Source organism: Bombina bombina, chromosome 5 (assembly GCF_027579735.1).
Source record: "Bombina bombina isolate aBomBom1 chromosome 5, aBomBom1.pri, whole genome shotgun sequence".
NCBI classification, from domain to species: domain Eukaryota; kingdom Metazoa; phylum Chordata; class Amphibia; order Anura; family Bombinatoridae; genus Bombina; species Bombina bombina.
Window position 1 is genome coordinate 538,312,640 of NC_069503.1, and position 19,650 is coordinate 538,332,289.

Genomic DNA, 19,650 nt, shown 5'->3' on the forward strand with positions numbered 1-19,650 from the left:
ATAAAGGACAGGAAACTAGAAGTGGAGAGGGTCTAGGGGAGGATACTCTCCACCTCTGAATTCCATAATTGTGTTAAAAAGCACACATCATAAGCGTGCATTACAATTTCTTTTATTACTATATTACTTTTTTGTTTTTTTGTTATATATTAATATATTTTTTTGTTTTTGTAATCCCTTTCTTTTCTTTACACCTCGTGATATAGTTCTTAATTTTACTAAATTCTTTTTCAGAAAAATCTTTAAGTTAGTTTGGCCCGGAAATCACTAGGAATCAATGTTAGGATATTCTTAAATTTTGTAAGTTGGTTTTCTCTATGAAATTTTATGGCATTGAATTCCTGTATTGGTAACAGGGACAATTGTAATGTTTCCTGTACCATTAAAACACTCATTACAGTTTATAAGACTAAGTTTTGAGTGGACTAATAGGTTAAGGTGGGCACTATTCCTGAAAGTAACAGGATAACACTTGAAAATAAGGAGAAGGGGGGTGCATGGGGGGAAATCTAAAAATGCTGGACTAAAACAATATGTATCTACAAAGGAAGTATCTTACTAATAAAAAAAGGAAATATTTGTTAGATAAGACGTACAAAAATAAGAGGGAGGATAATAATAATAGATGGCCATATCTTTGTTACACTGGTAGGAAATTAGGCTAAGGGCTTGGGCAGGACCAATAGGGTTATTATTTCTATGTGCCCCTAGTGGCCGGACACATTTTCACAGTATATAGAGTAAATACCTAATTTTTGTGTCAGGACCATGGGGGGGAAACTGTACCTATTGGTCATTGGTTGCCCGCTCTATATAAGCTTAATCCAGATGACATGGGTACCAGGTAAGGAAGTGAAGAAGTCAAATCAGAAAAAAATGCTAGATATTGAATAAAGGTAGTATGCAATTCTGGGATGGGAAATGGCCATTGGATAGTAGTAGTCTGAATGTAGGATATGAGTTACAAACCAGTGAAAGAAGAGAAAACACTAAAAATTAGGTTATCTAAATAAAACAGGAACCTAGGGACAGAAATTGTTCGGCCTGGAGTTAAAGGTTAAGACAGAGAGGGGGAAGAGGGGAGAGATGAGGAAGGGAAGAATGGAGGAAGAGGCAAAAAGGTCCCCTGCTGATGGGGCATGTATCAAGCCTAATCAATGAATAGGTCAAGGTCATGTCTCATATTGATGCCATGGGGAGATTTAGTGTGAAGGGTAAATATCCAATATGCCTCTCTCTTCTGAAGTTTCCCCACCCTATCTCCTCCTCTAATGTCATTGTGGATATGTTCAATGCCTACAAATGTAAAAAGATGTTTAGTGTGGTTACCATGAGAGCGGAAATGTTTAGCTACAGGGGTTCTGGGAGTTTCATCTTCTAGGGATAATAAGTGTTGTCTGATACGGTCCTTAAGTGGTCGTGTAGTGAGACCTACGTATTGAAGGGAGCACTGCCGGCATGTTATAAAACGGGTAGTGCAGTCTATTCTTTGTTTGATAGAGAATGTTTTGCCCGTGGTAGATGAAGAAAAGTGATCTATTTTCTGAGTATAATTACAACTCTTGCAGATGTGGCCACATTTGAAGAAGCCTTTACTGAGGCTGAGCCAATGTGTCCCAGGTGTGGGTTTGTTAGTGAAATGTTTCCTAACTCTATCCCCCACTGTGGGGGCCTTCTTGGCTACACATTTAATTTGTTGTTTGGTTATGTATTGTAGTTTGATGTCACTCTGGAGAATAGGAAGATATTTAAGTACTATTTTGCAGATTTCATCAAATTGTCTACGATATTTGGTGGAAAAAACAATTTCATCAGTAAATGCATTTTTCTTTGTTGTATTGGTGGTATTTCTACCAGTGTAGCTTGAAAACAGAGTCTGCCTCTCTCTCTATATATATATATATATATATATATATATATATATATATATATATATATATATATATATATATATATATATATATATATATATATATATATATATATATATATATATATATATATATATATATAATCCCTTTATTACCCATTCCCCAGTTTTGCATAACCAGCACTGTTATATTAATACACTTTTTACCTATGTGATTACCTTGTATATAAGCATCTTCTGACAACCCCCTGATCACATGACATTTTATTTATTATCTATTGACTCATTTTAGCCAATTAGTGCTGTGTCTGCCACAAGCCACGGGAGAGATCACAATGTTATCTATATTGCTCACATGAACTAGCTCTCCCCTGTTCTGAAAAGAAAATAAAAAAGCATGTGATAAGAGGCGGCTTTCAAGGGCTTAGAAATTATCATATGAGCCTTCCTAGGTTTAGCTTTAAATTAAGAATACCAAGAGAACAAAGCAAAATTGGTGATATAAGTAAATTGGAAAAGTTGTTTAAAATTGCAAGCCCTATTTGAAACATGAACATTTTTTTTGGACTTGACTGTCCCTTTAAGATTTATTAAGTGAGCAATTGGAAGAGATGCACAGTGGTTACCACTGTGCATTAAAACAAATTTCAAGCTTCTGTTGGAATATGAAATTAACAATGTTAAATATAAAATTAGATTAAAGATTACATTAAAAACAATGTCACAGAGTAAAAAAAAAAACAGACCAAACCCTGCTGCATAAGTCAGCAGCCACAGGACATATTGGGGTAAAATCATAACTTGAGGAGTATCCATTATCTCAAAAACTAGACACAATTCAGCAAAACTTATGTCATTTTTTGGATTCAGCACCACAAAAATATCCTAAATTTGTTTAAACATCCTTGGCAACTAAAAAAAAAACCCAGAAAAAAAACACTTTTTTTTTCTTGACCTGTGTAATAAAGCAGAAAACTCACCTTTTCAATATTTAACCGGTGTTGTTTTAATCTTTCCAAATCTGTGGGTATGGCAACCTTAATAAATTTCTGCACTGCAGGTTCAAGACGGCGGTAAGGCACTTTTTCTTCATCTTCTAGCATTATGTTTTACAGATAGGTAACTCCCTTTCAACAGAAAAGCACATAAAAAAGAAAGGATCATGATAAACAGTACAAACAGACTGTGCACCTAAATACAGATTTCAGTATTTCATGTGCAGTGCTCATTTAATCCTATGTTGTTTTTTCCTTTTCCCAATTCATTGTTTAGATGATACCTTTGCTTTCTAGATACCATTAAAACTGCTACTGCCCAGAAGGTTAAAAAAAAAAAAAAAAAAAAATCCCAAGTTTTTTTTAAGCTAAGGAGGACAGGAAGCGAAAGATTTTGCTGGCACATCTGGATATTTATCTCCATGCCAAAGATTTTTAGATGTCTTCAGGATTCCTCCTCTAACTATCACTATAAGCTTTAGTTCTGGTTATATTTACTTGTAGAAAACGTAGTATAAGCTGAAAGTGATGCTGTTATAGATTTAAAGAGATAATGAACCAAAATTTTTTCTTTCACAATTCAGAGCATGCAATTTTAAACAACTTTCTAATTTACTCCTATTATCAATTTGTCTTCATTCTCTTGGTATCTATATTTGAAAAAGCAGGAATGCAAGCATAGGAGTCGGCCCATTTTTAGTTCAGCACCCTGGATAGCACATGCTGATCGGTGGCTACATTTAGCCACCAATTAGCAAGAGCTACCCAGATGTGGAACCAAAGAAGGGCCGGCTTGTATGCTTACATTCCTGCTTTTTCAAATAAAGATACCAAAGGAACAAAGAAAAATTGCTAATAGGAGTAAATTAGAAAGTTGCTTAAAATTGCCTGCTCTATCTGAATCATGAAAGGAAGAATTTAGGTTCAGTATCCCTTTAACTGTAACCCTTTAATTACAGTTTCTTCCTACTGCAAAGGTCAGGGCACCACTAGACTCAATTAGAGTTGCCTTCAGCCATTTGGGCCTCTACAGAAACAGACTGTGTATTAAAGGGACACTGAACCCAAATTTTTTTCTTTCATGATTCAGATAGAGCATGCCATTTTAAGCAACTTTCTAATTTACTCCTATTATCAAATGTTCTTCATTCTCTTGGTATCTTTATTTGAAAAGCAAGAACGTAAGTTTAGATGTCGGCCCATTTTTGGTGAGCAACCTGCGTTGATCTTGCCGATTGGTAAAAATAGCAAGAGAACGAAGAAAAATTGATAATAGGAGTAAATTAGAAAGTTGCTTAAAATTGCCTGCTCTATCTGAATATTGTGTTCAGTGTCCCTTTAACTCAAGTGAATTTGGACATCCATACTCCTAAAGCACTGGTTTTCAAACCTGTGCTCAGGCCTCCCTAAAAGGCCACATTTTGAGATTATCTAAACTAGAGCACAGGTGAAACAATCAGCTGATTAGTAAAAGGTTATTTTACCTGCTCTCATTCAAGGTAATCCAGAAAACCTGGACCGTTGGGGAGGTCTGAGGACAGGTTTGAAAACCAGTGTCCTAAAGTCATAGTAAACACCTTGAGATTCTAACCTAATGTATTAATTTGTAGTAAAACAACTTTGCAATATACTTTCATTGTTTATTTTGTCCCTTTTCACATCATTTACTTCTGAAAAAGTGAAAATGGTAGGAGTGTCCTTTTAAAAAAACAAACTAAAATTTGCACAGTGCAGACTTAACAAGGCTAACCCTGCAACATATATTTCCCCAAATGGCTTTAACAGAAAAAAAACTTCAAAAAATTGAACTTTATACTAACATTATGACTTTTGCAGACTCAAGCCCAGATTTGTCCCTCCAAATATAGAAAGTGGTGGGAGGAGTTTGACTACTAAAAAACAATTGCAGCAAACTATACGTTAAAGGAAAGTCAAAATTAAACTTGCATGATTCAGATGGAGCATGTCATTTTAAGACACTTTTAAAAGGTAAGGTAAAGTCAAGCAATGTACTTTACACCATCTTAAAATATATAGAAATTTAGCATAACTTTAATTCATCTTTTTTTTTTTAAATTTTAGTAAATAGCGATAAATTTGATCATGTACTTATTCGCCGTTCCTATGGTTTCCTCCGCCCGACATGTTATGCAATTTGATTGACATGCTACCTCTATATCAGCATCCAATCATCTTTTTCCCCCCGGGTGGTCAGCGCGAACATTACAACGTCACTACATTGCTATGCACATTCGTTTAACGTGAGGAATGCAATTTCCTGAGGGTGCTCGTTCATGAGACGCACATGCTCTCTTTCACTTACTTTCCAATTCGTCTAAGAAATTATATCTCAGCGATTGCCATCTGAGTAAGTATAATTTCTAACTACGGCAAAAACCTGCTGTACTGAATCTTTTAAACCATACCAATTTAATTTTCATTACTAATATTATAAACGAAATTCACGCATGCGCAGAAGAAAATCAAATGTGAACGCGCATTTAGCCAACGCAGAGAGCGGGTGGGACCGCTCTCAGTACAACACGGAAGTAGCTGCTGGGAGGAGTTGGGTAAGAAACGGCATGTACATCTATAATTATAAATTATCTATAAATATAATAGAAAGAAAAAAAAAAAAGTTAGCAACTGCTTTTTAATAATAATGAAGAATGTTAGTGTGTAATCTCAAACCATAAAATTTACCTTCACTTTAAATTCACTTCTATTTTCAAATGTGCTTCGTTCTCTTAGTAACCCTGGTTAAAAAATGAATACACACATATCATACACTAGTGGGAGCTAGCTGCTAATTGGTGCCTGCACAAATTTGTCTCTTGTGATTGGCTAAATAGATATTTTCAGCTTCCTGTCAGTAGTGCAATGCTGTCCCTTCAGCAATGGATAACAAGAGAATGAAGTAAATGTGATAATAGAATTAAATTGTAAAAGTTGTTTAAAATTGTATGTTCTATCTGAATCATAAAATAAAATTTTGGGGTTTACTATCCCTTTAATTTTTTTTTTAAAGTAGACTCAGCTGATATGTTATTCAATAGAAATGTCTTGTACTTACAAGGTGCTTTCTATCCCTTTAAGGCGTATCTCATAAAAAGGGAGAAAGTAAGAACCACCAAGAGACAATTTCATAAAGAAAATGCTTTTATATTGCCCTGAACAAAACTTTCTAAAATGAGCTTAAAGGGACAGTACTTTGTATTTGTTTTATTTAGGAAAGGGCATAGTAAAATGTATTTAATTTTTGTTTGTAAAATAGATGTTCCTGTACTGAGTCAACAGATTGTTTTTATGATTGTGATGTAAGATAGAACATAAGCATACATTTCTTGTTTGCACTTTCATATACATGATAAAAATGTTTAGCGATTACAGTCCCTTTAATTGTAATTTAACTTCTTCCCCTGTTAAACCTTGTAATTACAAGATATTACTGTTGTTTTGCTACAGAATAAAATATCAGCCAAGTCCAAACATTTTTAAAACAAATTAACATAATAGCAAAACTCCACCACCATTTACCTTATTTGGTTGGGCCAATTTGGGCTTTAGTCTGCAGACAACAAAGCTAGTCACTGTCAAAATGTTATTATACTGTACATTGTTTTGCAGTTTTTATCAGTTAAAAGTTAATTAGGGTTGGATATGTAGCAATGTTAGCCTTGGGAAGTCTGCATGGTGCATTTTAAATTCTGAGAATAAAAAAAAAAAAAAAATCTTCAATTTTCAGACCTAATTTACATGAAAGGTTACAGGTTTACTATTCCTTTAAATTTAATTTCATGAGAAATATTGTGAAATATACTTCGGTTTATGTCTGGCATTAGTGCTTTTATATTTGCACCAGGTGCTAAGCTATGCTAGGTAAATGTAGCCCTGTCAAACGCTGTCTTCCTAGGAAATTAACGGGACATGAACCTTTTTTTTTTTTTGCTGCTGCTGCTGCATAGAATACACATAAAGTATCACATACCTTCTTTTTTCTACACGTATCTTGCTATATGATGTAGAAATTATATTATTTTCCCAAAACTCAGTATGGCTGATCTATCACTAGGCACTGGAAGAAAGCACAGATCAATCAAACTATATATTCCCCATAACCCAGAGAAAAGTGAATGAAAAATGATTGAAAAGATTGTTATGCTTATGTAATTTGTTGTCATTTTTGCACCATTTACACTGCAACTCTGCAAAGGTAAAATACCATTGCACTGCCCTGCAGCTCCAGAACTGAACAGAGCTAGTGATTGGACGGTGTTCTGTCGAGAACTCCAATTCCTCGAAAACGCCAATCTGACGTTGCTTCCGGTGACTTCTATTTTTACTATTTGTTTTTGCCTCTGTCTGGGGGGACGCACCGCGGATCCTCTGACATACACCCCAAGTAAACCTTGAGGAATGAGGTTTACAAGGGGTGGCTTCACCCCCCTTGAACCCCCCAGGCGGAGGCAAAATAGATAGTGAAGATAGGTAAAGTGCCCATCTAATTGGTTGTGAATCCTGTCACTCACTGAGACACAGACCAATCAGATGTATGGAATCACCAGAAGTGACGTCAGATTGGAGTTTTTGATGTATTGGAGTTCTCGATAGACTGTACAAATGACACTGCTGATTGGCTCAACAATGGTTCCCTGCTCTAGGTCAATAGTTCTCTGAGGCTCAACCAAGTTATTTTATCTATGTGTTAAAACCCTTTGCATAAGTTAAAGGGATAGCAAAATCAAAATTAAACTTGCATGATTCAGATAGAGCATGTCATTTTAAGACACTTTTAAATTCACTTCTATTTTCAAATGTGCTTCGTTCTCTTAGTATCCCTTGTTAAAAGATGAATACGCACATATCATACACTAGTGGGAGCTGCTGCTAATTGGTGCCTGCACACATTTGTCGCTTGTGATTGGCTAAATAGATATTTTCAGCTAAATAGATATTTTCAGCTTTCTGTCAGTAGTGCAATGCTGTCCCTTCAGCAATGGATAACTAGAGAATGAAGAAAATTTGATAATATAATTAAATTGGAAAGTTGTTTAAAAATTGTATGTTCTATCTGGATAATAAAAGACGTTTTTTGGGGGTTACTATGCCTTTCATCTTATAGTCCATCTATAAGCAATGCAACAATTACATTTTCTAATAAATTAGCTGATCATATAAATGTTGCAATGTCCCTTTAATGTGTGACTAGATATGTGTGTAAATCGTGCTAAAAATGTTCTTCTACCAGAGAGAATACATTTAGCATAACCCCCTTAATAAGCATCATGACATCAGCCCCAAAGATTTGCCACAAAATGTAGCACAGAGTAACTAAAACAAATATCATGAGTAGGATTAAAATGGAAGCAATACTGCTAAGCAAACACTCACTGTCATATGACATATTATATTACTAATGAGAACACTTTACCCCAGAATGTTTACTCGCTAGTTTGATCAGCAGCTTTTATCTCAATAGTTGACAGTTTTGCAAAACGTATATGAATCTACTTCCAATTATATCCATATTACTTTAAACGTAAATATATCTTCCTCGGGCTTGGAAGAAAAAAATGTGGCTACATTTCCAAGACATCATGTTTACCTCTGCGACGTAATGGGTAGAAAAACTCTGGGCAAAGCAAGCAGCAATGTTATGAAAACAAAAAGGAAATCTCTTTGTTGGGACAACAATGTTCTGCTTCCTGTTTGAGGCTCCTAGTCCCAAATCCCAATGCTAGAAGTCGGTGCTTCTTATCCGCTTCCAGACCCCAGCAAGCATTACTGTCTACAATACTCTTCCTCAGAACCGGGTTTCACATTCGATTTACCGGGTCGGTTATACCCAGAATCCCAGAGTACCCGGAAGAGATCTGCTTAGAGCACGGCAGCTGTTACTGCTCTGTGTGTACTTAGCTGCTGCTCTGCGCTACTCGTGTCTGGGAGCGGCTGTAAAATGTCACATTTTCTGGGCTAAAAAAAAACAAAAAACAAACAAAAATATTTTGTATATATATATATATATATATATATATATATATATATATATATATATATATATATATATATATATATATATATATATATATATATATATATACTTATATTATGTGTATGTATATATATATATATATATATGTATATATATATATATATATATATATATATATATATGTATATATATATATATATATATATATATATATATATATATATATATATATATATATATATATGTATGTATATATATATAATTTTTATTTTATTTTATTTTTTTCAACCGTGCTGAATTACTACTACAAACTCCGTTTTGAGTAGATTACATAAATATTTTTTTTATTTTGTATTTTATGTTTTCCCTTTGAGGTATACCTAATGTTTAAGCACATATACACTTCCAAACAATGGAGATTTTATTAGCAGGTAGCAGATTGGCTCCTCCAAATGTGGGTGGAGTTAGACCATTGAAAGCAATTACAGCAAGAAAATGTGTTACTGGGACAGTAAACTATTTTCAATTACAAGACATTTCTGTTGTGTTGCTATAAAATCACATATCAGCCACTTTTTATTTATAAAATATTTTACCAGGAAAGATACATTGAGATTTCTCTCGTTTTCAAGTATGTCCTGGGTACACAAAACATTGCATTGATACAATGGGTACAATAAAATACAAAACAATAATAATACATGATATATGCACAAAAATGTAACATAGAACAGGTAGGAAATATATAATCAACCATGACAGGTGCATTCTGTTTTGAGATATGTAGAGAGGGATCTCTTAAAGGATTTTAGGCTTGGGGAAGGTTTGAAAGTGCGCAGGAGGTCGTTCCATAATTGTGGTGCTCTGTAGGAAAAAGAGGATCGAGCTGCTTTCTTTTTGTATTGAGGCAAACTAAATAATGTGCTGGTACTGGATCGGAGGTTATAGGAGGTGGGAACAGCCGGGGAGAGCATTCTGCTCAGGTAGGGTGGGAGCTTCCCAGAAAAGCTCTTAAACACAAGGCTGGAAAGATGGAGGGTGCGTCTGGATTCCAGCGACAGCCATTTTAGTTCTTTTAGCATGTTACAATGGTGGGTCCTGTAGTTACATTGCAGCAAAAAGCGGCAGAACGAGTTATACAATGTATTAAGTTTATTAAAGGGCCATTGTAAGTAAATATTTTCTATACCTGTTACTAACTACCCCAAATACGCTTTTTATCAATAGCATTTCATTAACATATCTCTACCGTATATCAGAAATCTTATCTGCAAATTTAATTGTTTTCCAAACCCACTCCGTGGGTATCCTTTGCTCTGTACCAATCCGTTTACAATACCTAGGTTTCAAAATGGCGCTTTAAACAGAAAGTTATTGGTTTAAGTATTTTGAACATGCAGTGCTGAAAATAGTGGGCAGGATAACGTGACATCATCGGCGAATAAAATATATAACTTTTAGAACGTTATGAAACTTCGTTTTGGAGAAAATATAGGTCAGTAGGTTTTAATTAATGTTTATTAACTTTAATATGTTAGTTGTTTAGCTTAAAAATTATAACAGAAAGTAATCCTTTAAGGTGAGTTTGCGGTGCTGGTGCATATACTACATCCCCATAATCCACGACTGGCATCAGCATTTTCTGTACAATCTTTTCCTTTACAGTAGGGCTGAGGCAGGATTTGTTTCTGTACAGGGCACCTATTTTTGGATAAAGTTTAGATGCCAGTTTTTCTATATGGAGGCCAAAAGATAGATTGGGGTCTAGCAACATACCCAAGTATTTAAAAGAGTGGACTGCAGTCAGTGTGCAATTTGATTTTGTTTTGATGCATAGATGGGAATTTTGTAGTTTGTGTAGTTTAGGTCCTGTTCCAAAGATCATTGTGACAGTTTTGTCAGTGTTTAGGAAGAGTTTGTTTTTTGAGATCCACTTTTCTACCTCTGTGAACTGGTCTTGGAGTACTACTTCAAGCTGCGGTAGATCGGAATTGTTTGCATAGATTACCGTGTCATCTGCATACATGTGTACAGTTGAGGATTTGCAGACATTAGGCAGATCATTTATAAACAACGTGAATAGCAGGGGGCCGAGAATGGAACCGGAACACCACACGTGACTGGGAGAGGGAGGGAGTCGCTGTCAGAAATGGAGACATATTGTGATCGATCCGATACATATGATCGAAACCAGGTTAGCGGACGATCACCAATACCTGAGTTTTTTAGTTTGAGCAGTAGTATGTCGTAGTCTACTGTGTCAAAGGCCTTTGCAAAATCAAGGAAAATAGCTCCAGTTAGGTCTCCTTGTTCCATTCCAGTTTGGATATCGTTGCAAACTTTTAGGAGGGCAGTTGTAGTGGAGTGATTTGTATGAAAACCTGATTGATCAGGGGTCAGATAGTTAGATTGTTGGTAATATTCACATAATTGCGTATGGACGCATTTTTCTAAGATTTTTGACAATACTGGGAGCAATGATATTGGGCGATAGTTAGAAACCAAGGTTATCTCCCCACTTTTATGGATAGGCACTACTCTTGCAGTCTTCCAGAGTTTGGGTATGTATCCAGACACCAAGTATTCGTTAATTAGGGTTGTGACAGGTTTAGCAATTGCTGGCACACTAAGCTTCAACAGCATTGCTGGGATTTGATCAGGTCCAGACTGGTTTTTCATTTTTAGGTTATTAAGGTGTTTCTTAATGACATTGATGGGTACAGGTCTAAAATTGAACTTCTCTATATTGGGTCTTTGCTGATTTAGTGGGGCCTGATCCACATTTGTAGCTTCAGGATGCGTGCCATTTATTAGTTTGTCAATCAGGGTGGTGGAGCATCCGACAAAATATTTGTTAAAGGCATTTGCTACATCTAAGGGGAGTTGCAGGGTTTGGTTGTCCACATTGACAGTGGAGGGTTGGGAGTGGATTGGTGGCGTTTGTAAATTATTTATGACTTTCCAAAACTTTCTAGGGTTTGATATGTTATTGTTCAGATTTTCACAGAAATATTGGGCCTTGGCCAATTTTGTTTGTTTAGTGCATATATTTCGCCATTGTCTATATACACAGTGATCGTTCATAGAGCCAGTATGCTTGAACTTTCACCACAATGAATCTCGAAACTGGTACATTTGAATGAGGTCAGCTGTGATCCAATTCAAGTGTGCTCCTTTTACTCTCACCTTAAGCAGCGGGGCATGTAAATTCCAAACTTGTAGGAGTTCGGACTGAAAGAATTCAACTGCAGAGTCAAGGTCTGGGATTAGGTTTAATCTGTGCCAGGGGAGGTTCTTGATGTCATTTAGAAATGATTGAAGATTACATTTTTTGAAGGATCTGGTGATTTTAACCTTGGGAGAGGTTTTAGTTGCCTTTAGTTTGCGCACACAGTACACTAAGCAGTGGTCACTGAAATTGTTAGGGAGAACACCTGCCTCCTGGATTCGGTCGGGAGAGGTGGAGAGAATCCAATCGAGCAGGGTGTGATTATGGCTTTTGTTGTTTATGCGAGTTGGGGAGGAGATTAATTGCATTAGCTGCAAAGACTTAAACACAGAGCAACAACTATTATTTTTTGGATTCAGCCAATCAATATTAAAATCTCCAAAAACCAAAACTTCACTTTTTGGGTTTTGAGCTATGGTTTCACTAAGGAGATGGGCTATTTTATAGTTTTGAGAGGTGGGGGTAGGAGGGTTATTTTTTATAACTCTCCACCAGCACTCAGCAGATAAGTTGCAGCAACAGAGCAGGCCATGGTGTATGATAATTTGTTTTCCAGTTTGAGGTGTGTGCTTATGGCAGTAGTGGTGTGAACAAAATTTGAGTGAGAAAAGGGTTAACACAAATAACAGTATGGTCATATTTGGATTCATGTTAGTGGTATGAGGTGTGTAGATGAAAATAAAACAAAAGTAGTACAAAATGTAAAGTAAATAAAAGTATATACTACTGATGTGTGATATATAGCTATTTGTAGGTTGAGAGAGTAAGTATTCTAAAGGGTTAAGTGAATGAAAGGATGTCCTAATCAGTGTTTGCAGCTGTCATTTTGGGAGAATGAAAGTTGAGTATGAGACTATCTATAAATAAGGAAATGAGCTTGGGGAGGGTGGGGTGAGGGGCAGGGTGGGAGGGAAACTATCTTCCAAAGGCTACCTGTTTGCAGAGAGCAGTGTAACAGCTGAGATATTCAGGTCTGTGATTCTCTAAGAATACTGGGCAGATACACTTAAAATTCAGTCTGAGGGAAAGAGAGAGATTAGTGTCAGATGGGCCTGCAAAAAAAGTTAAGGGCGGGGGTATGTATGGACATTTTAGCAAAAGGGTCATTCAGGCAAAAAAACACAGGGAAAGTTCAGAATTACAGAGATAAGACAGGTATCCATGAAGGAAAGAAAGCCATAAAACAAGGAACAAGAAAGATATATGGTCTTCCTAAGCTGGTTAAACTAACTTTTAACATAATGAACAGACATAATGGTCATAAAATATGCATTTAAAATAAAAATAATAGCAAATACTTATTACAACACACACATCAGTAATAACAGGGTAAAATATAATGACATTTCTATCTTCCAAAGGCTACCTGTTTGCAGAGTGCAGTGTAACAGCTGAGATATTCAGGTCTGTGATTCTCTAAGAATACTGGGCAGATACACTTAAAATTCAGTCACTTCTAATGTTTCTAACTCAAATTCACATCCATTTTACTGCAATTGTTGTTCAATAGCCAAACTCCACTCCCTATTTGCCTTATTTGGAGGAGACAAAGTTAACCACGGTCATATTGTTAGTATCAAACGCATTATTTTGCAAAGGGCCATCCTTAGATTTTGCAGGGCAGTTCAGCCCAGCTCCCTTATTTACCTCCCCCTGCATGGCCCACCCCTGTCCCAATATTCAGTGTTCCCTACATAAAAATAAAACAATATATTACACCTCTTGCTGTAGCTGAACTACTCAACAGAGTGCTCTGGTGCAAAAATTTCTTGGGCACCCCAAAGGTTACTCAGTACTAAGTGATAGCAATAATATACATGCTTCTGTTTATAATAATTTTTAGGATAGATATATGGACCTGGGACCTGCACTAATAACAGTCTCCCCTGCATTAGGATTGTACACATTCTGCACATTCCTACGTATAGACTGGCTAATATGGGCCCCCCAGCACCAATGGTAGTTGGTAATAGTTGTTCTATGGCTAGTTACCACCCTAGGAGCAGACTCTTTTTGCTCAACATGTGCCTTTCACATTGAAGAACTGTCCCGTAGTAAATCAGTCTGATCCAGATAAAACAGTGCAGTGCAGTCCTATCCTGTCCTGCAATACCAGGTAATCCCTCTCTGAATAAGGGAAACAACAAAATCCCAGACATACATTTCGCCCTAGTGTGGGCTTCGTCAGTAAAGTGCATCTACATTCTTCTAGCCTAGGCACACAGAGCAACAGTTTCACGTCTGGCTTCCTGCATTACTGCATATAAAAAAGCGAGTGATGCTTAACCTGGGAACGAACCCTAGGAGCTGTTTATTTTTGCTCAACATGTGCCTTTCACAGAGAACAATTGTCCTGTAGTATATTAATCTGATCCAGGGGCGTATTTAGGCCTAGGCCAACAAGGCCTATGCCTAGAGCGGCAAATTGTGGGGGGCAGCACTTTTGCAGGGTGTGTTGTGAAAGTCCTTTTCTGAATGTCTGGGAAAATAGCTGTTCGGGGCTTAGCTCTTTAGCAAACAGCTCCGCAACCACGCATTGTTGCACTCAAACCAAGAAGTGGCCCAAGCCCCGCCCTTTATTAATATTCCTCCACTTCGCTGTCTGCTCCCTCAAGGTAGGACTTGCAGCTGCAGGCCCTGCTTGGAGCCGACACCAGTGGAGCAGCTTGGAGTCTGAGTGTCTGCTTATCACTCTGGATGGAAGACCCTTATCCCTCTGCACCTGACGCTATGTGCGTGTCTGGCCGCTCCCTCAAAGTTGGACCTGCAGATACTGCAGTTCCTTCCTACGGCCGGCACCAGTAGAGCATGAATTTGCAATCTCTGGACTGTGGAATAAAGCGCTGCAGGCGGCATGGGTGATGGGATCTTCTTGGAGGGTTTCTTTTTTGCTGCAGACCATGTTTGTCCCTCCATGGCCACTTGAGTCAAGTGACACTATACGCCACTAACCCTCCCTCACAGGACTGTGAGAGCAGCACCTCACACACAGCAGGAAAAAAGGTACTGTCTGCGCGTTGTGCACTGAACATTTTACTTACACCTACTAGCTATATATGGGAATTATTATAATGCAGGTTAGAAAATACTTTTTAAAACATCTGCTGTGCAAGTTTGATGAGAATGAAAACTGCAAGACCCTAAGTACAGCATGCTTAAAAATTACAAGAAACTAAGGTTGTAGGTTGGAGCATGCCCTATCATAGCTGCAAAATTACTTTGTGACAATCATTCAAGAAAATGGAAAATGACTCAGAGTGGTAGGCACGTGGAGATAAGAAGCTAAACCCTGATTATTGAATTATGAAAAGTGTATGGGCAGTTAATACCAGTAAAAGTTTGCCCATGCGAGCCAAACAAGTTGTAGGTCTGCTGCTGGCATCAAACTGAAACAGAGAATTTTGAGTGCCTAGGGCAGCACACAACCTAAATACGCCATTGATCTGATGCTGACTAAACAGTGCAGTCCAGTCCCGAAATACAAGGCAATCCCTATCTGAACGAGGGAAACAACAAAACCCTAGAAGTACATTTCAGCCTAGTGTAAGCCTCGTCAGTGAGCTACAGCCATATTCCTCTAGGCTCATTGAGCAATGAGTCCACGTCTGGTTTCCCGCATCACCCTTAGGGAGACTCCTCTGCATTAGTATTGTACACATTCTGCACATGCATACGTATAGACTGGCTAATATGGGCCCCTCAGCACTTCTTCATGAGCTAAATACAGAATGTACAAAAAGAGAGAGGTGCTCAACCTGGGAAGGAACAATAGCATAATAGCTTGTTTTATGGCTAGTTAACACCCTAGGAGCAGACTCTTTTTGCTCAATATGTGGCTTTCACAGAGAAGAACTTTCCTGTAGTAAATCTGCTCCGGACTAAACAGTGCAGTCATGAAATACCAGGCAATCTTTCTCTGAACAAGAGCAAAAAGAGGCTGCTCCTAGGGTGGTAACTAGCCATAGAACAAGCAGTTTGTAAGCAGTTTTCCCTGTTAAGGGAGGAAATAGCTAAACTTCAAGCTAAGGTAAGTAACATACCTGTTACCTCTACAAAGCTGCCTCAGAAAGAAGCCCCTCTACCCCAGAGATCAGCAAGGAGAGGCAGATGGATCACTGTAGGCTCTGGAAGAATTAGAACAGTAGACCAGAAGCATTGCCCACAACCTCTGCCATTGCAAAACTCCTATGCTGCTCTTGCCGAATACACTTGCTGTTTCTGAGCCCTCTGAAGCTGTAACAGGTAATTTAAATCTATTGGCACCTGATTCTCCAGGTAACATAACACAGGAAAGAACTGCAGATGTGTTTTTGAGAAAAAGACTGTTAGTGGGTGACTCTATTTTGAGGAATGTGTATTTAGGTGAAAGTAAAGGAGAAACAAGGGAGGTTAGATGTCTTCCAGGAGCTACTGCTCACAGGGATAAGAATCGTATTTTGAGAATTGTTAAGGCAGCAGGAAAGGGAAGTGAGTTAGATGTGATTGTACATTTAGGAACAAATGATCTGGCTAGTAATCATGTTGCTGCTGTTCAGAAAGAGTTTTGTGACCTAGGTAATCATTTAGAGACTGTGGCATCAACTCTATCATTTTCTGCTATTTTACCTGTGTATGACCAGGAAGCAGGAAAGATGGAGCGGATAACAACATTTAATTCTTGGTTAGATAAGTGGTGCAGGGAACGAGGATTTGGTTTTATTGGCCATTATAGCTCTGTTTGGAAAGATACTAGGTTATTTAGGAGAGATGGCTTGCATTTGGATGCTAAAGGAACAAAGTATCTGGGAGAGGAGTTCAAATACTTTATTAGAAATCATTTAAACTAATAAAGGGGGGTAGCATTAATATATCCACCTGCCCCCCACAGCATGCCAAAACTGTTAGTCCAAGTAACAATTCTAGAAATTCTAGTAGAAAAATTCTTCGTGCCATGAGCACAAATGCTCGCAGCTTAGGAAATAAATTACCTGAACTCATTTCAATAATGACTAGGGACAACTTGGATTTAGTAGCTATAACAGAAACATGGTACAATGATTTGCATGACTGGGACATAGTCATACCTGGATACAGGTTATTTAAAAAGAACAGAGTAGGAAAGAAAGGTGGAGGAGTTGCTTTGTATGTAAATGAAAATATAAAGGTTACTGAAATTGTAGGAACAAATGATGAGGTGGAAAGTATTTGGGTGACTTTGGAAATTGGAGATAAAAATGTTTTTAGAATAGGGGTTGTATATAGGCCTCCATTGCAGGATGAAAAACTGGACAATCTGTTATTAGATGAAATAACCAAAATGACCATGAAGGGTAAGGTTATAGTACTGGGGGACTTTAATTTGCAAGATATAGACTGGAAGATTCCTTCTGCTAGATCGGCTAGAAGCAGGTATATTCTTGAATCTCTGCTAGGGGAATCACTTGAACAATTAGCCAAGGAACCAACTCGTAAGGAAGCTATATTAGATCTAATACTTACAAACAGTGATACAGTTTCAGATGTGTCTGTAGGTGAGAACTTAGGATCCAGTGATCATCAATCTGTTTGGTTTAGTATTGATGTTCAGGAACTGTCCACTCAGACTAAAACAAAAGTTTTAGACTTTAGGACGGCAGATTTTTCATTAATGGGAGAATACCTAAAAAACTATTTAAAGGGGAAAACTCTTATTACAGGGGTTCAAGAACAGTGGGAATTTGTGAAAGGTGCCATTTTAAATGCAACCGCACACTGTATTAGACATGTCTGTAAAAGTAAAAGAAAGCGGAAACCAATTTGGTTTTCCAAAGAAGTAGCACATGCTGTAAAGACAAAAAAGATAGCTTATAAAAATTACAGACACACACAAGCAGATGATGATATGAAAATATGGAGACTCCAACAAAAAAAGACTAAGCAGTTAATTAGGAAGGTTAAAGCTCATGCAGAAGAGAAGATAGCACAGTCAGTAAAACATGGGGACAAAACATTCTTTAGATATATCAGTGAAAGAAGAAAAAATAAGGTAGGAATAGTAAAATTGAAATCAGTTGATGGTAGAATAATAGAAGGAGATAAGCAGATTGCAGACTGTCTCAATGATTACTTCTGTTCTGTTTTCACTAAAGATTGTAAAAATACAATGTCTACATTAAGGGATGCTACGCAAAATAGAAACAAGCTTAACAGTAATCTTTTTACAGAGGATGAGGTTTTGTTAGCATTATCAAAAATAAATGTTACAAAGGCAGTGGGTCCTGATAATATTCATCCAAGGGTTTTAAAAGAACTTCGATCAGTGCTAACTGTCCCATTAACTGATCTGTTTAATCAGTCACTATTAACAGGAGCTGTCCCAGATGATTGGAGAATAGCAAATGTAATACCCCTTCATAAAAAGGGCAGTAAAGAAGAATCTGGCAACTACAGGCCAGTTAGTTTAACTTCAGTAGTAGGGAAATTAATGGAAAGCCTCTTAAAAGAAAGAATTATGACTTACATAAAGACAAACAATTTAGAGGACCAAAATCAGCATGGTTTTACTTCAGGGAGATCATGTCAGACTAATCTAATTGACTTCTTTGATTATGTAACAAAAGTATTAGACAAGGGAGGAGCAGTTGATGTAGCATATCTAGATTTCAGCAAAGCATTTGACACCGTCCCACACAATAAACTTATTCACAAACTATATCTCCTTGGTCTAGATTCAAAAATTGTGAACTGGGTGGAATGCTGGCTTAAGGACAGAAAACAAAGTGTCTTAGTAAATGGAGTTCATTCAGCAGAGGGGGCTGTTACTAGTGGTGTTCCTCAGGGGTCAGTTCTGGGGCCTGTTTTGTTTAACATATTTATCTGCGATATCAGCAAAGGGCTACAGGGGAAAGTATGTCTCTTTGCAGATGATACAAAAATTTGCAACAGAGTGGATGTTCCAGGGGGGGTAGACAAAATGAGAAGTGATATACAACAATTGGAGGATTGGACAAACGACTGGGATCTAAAGTTTAACACAGCAAAGTGTAAAATAATGCATTTAGGGAAGAAAAATCCAAATGTTAATTACAGATTCAATGACACTTTACTGACTGTTACAGACGAGGAACAGGACTTGGGAATTATTATTTCAGATGATTTAAAACTTAGTAAACAATGTAGTAATGCAGCGAGTAAGGCTAGGAGAATGCTTGGATGTATTGGTAGAGGTATTTGCAGCAGAAATAGTAAGGTTCTTATGCCACTTTATAGATCATTAGTTAGGCCTCATCTTGAGTATTGTGTGCAGTTCTGGAGACCATATCTTCAGAAGGATATTAACAAACTTGAATCTGTGCAAAGGAGGGCTACCAAAATGGTACATGGTCTAAAAAAAAAAACTTACCAGGATAGGCTCAATGACCTAAATATGTATAGCTTAGAGGAGTGAAGGGAAAGAGGTGATATGATAGCAACTTTCAAGTACATTAAAGGGTTTAGTAAAACTGAGGCTGTGGGTATTTTACATAAAATGGAAAATTCAAGAACAAGGGGTCATGAGCTCAAGCTAAAGGGTAGTAGATTCAGGAGTAATTTGAGGAAGCACTTC

General features: G+C 37.2%; 1 protein-coding gene across 2 annotated transcripts in view; it reads right to left on the bottom strand.

Annotated features, from left to right (window-relative positions):
* Nucleotides 1-8,747, bottom strand: part of STX17 (syntaxin 17) — a 166,495-nt gene extending 157,748 nt beyond the window's left edge. The window contains exons 1-2 of one of the 2 annotated variants that reach the window (XM_053714477.1): nt 8,471-8,747; nt 2,851-2,997 (exon numbers count right to left, since the gene is read on the bottom strand). In XM_053714477.1, the coding sequence (XP_053570452.1) occupies nt 2,851-2,973 (123 nt within the window). In that variant the 5' untranslated portion in view covers nt 2,974-2,997; nt 8,471-8,747. The remainder of the gene's footprint in view (nt 1-2,850; nt 2,998-8,470) is intronic. The other variant, XM_053714476.1, reaches the window with a different exon arrangement.
* Between the last annotated feature and the right edge of the window lie 10,903 nt (nt 8,748-19,650).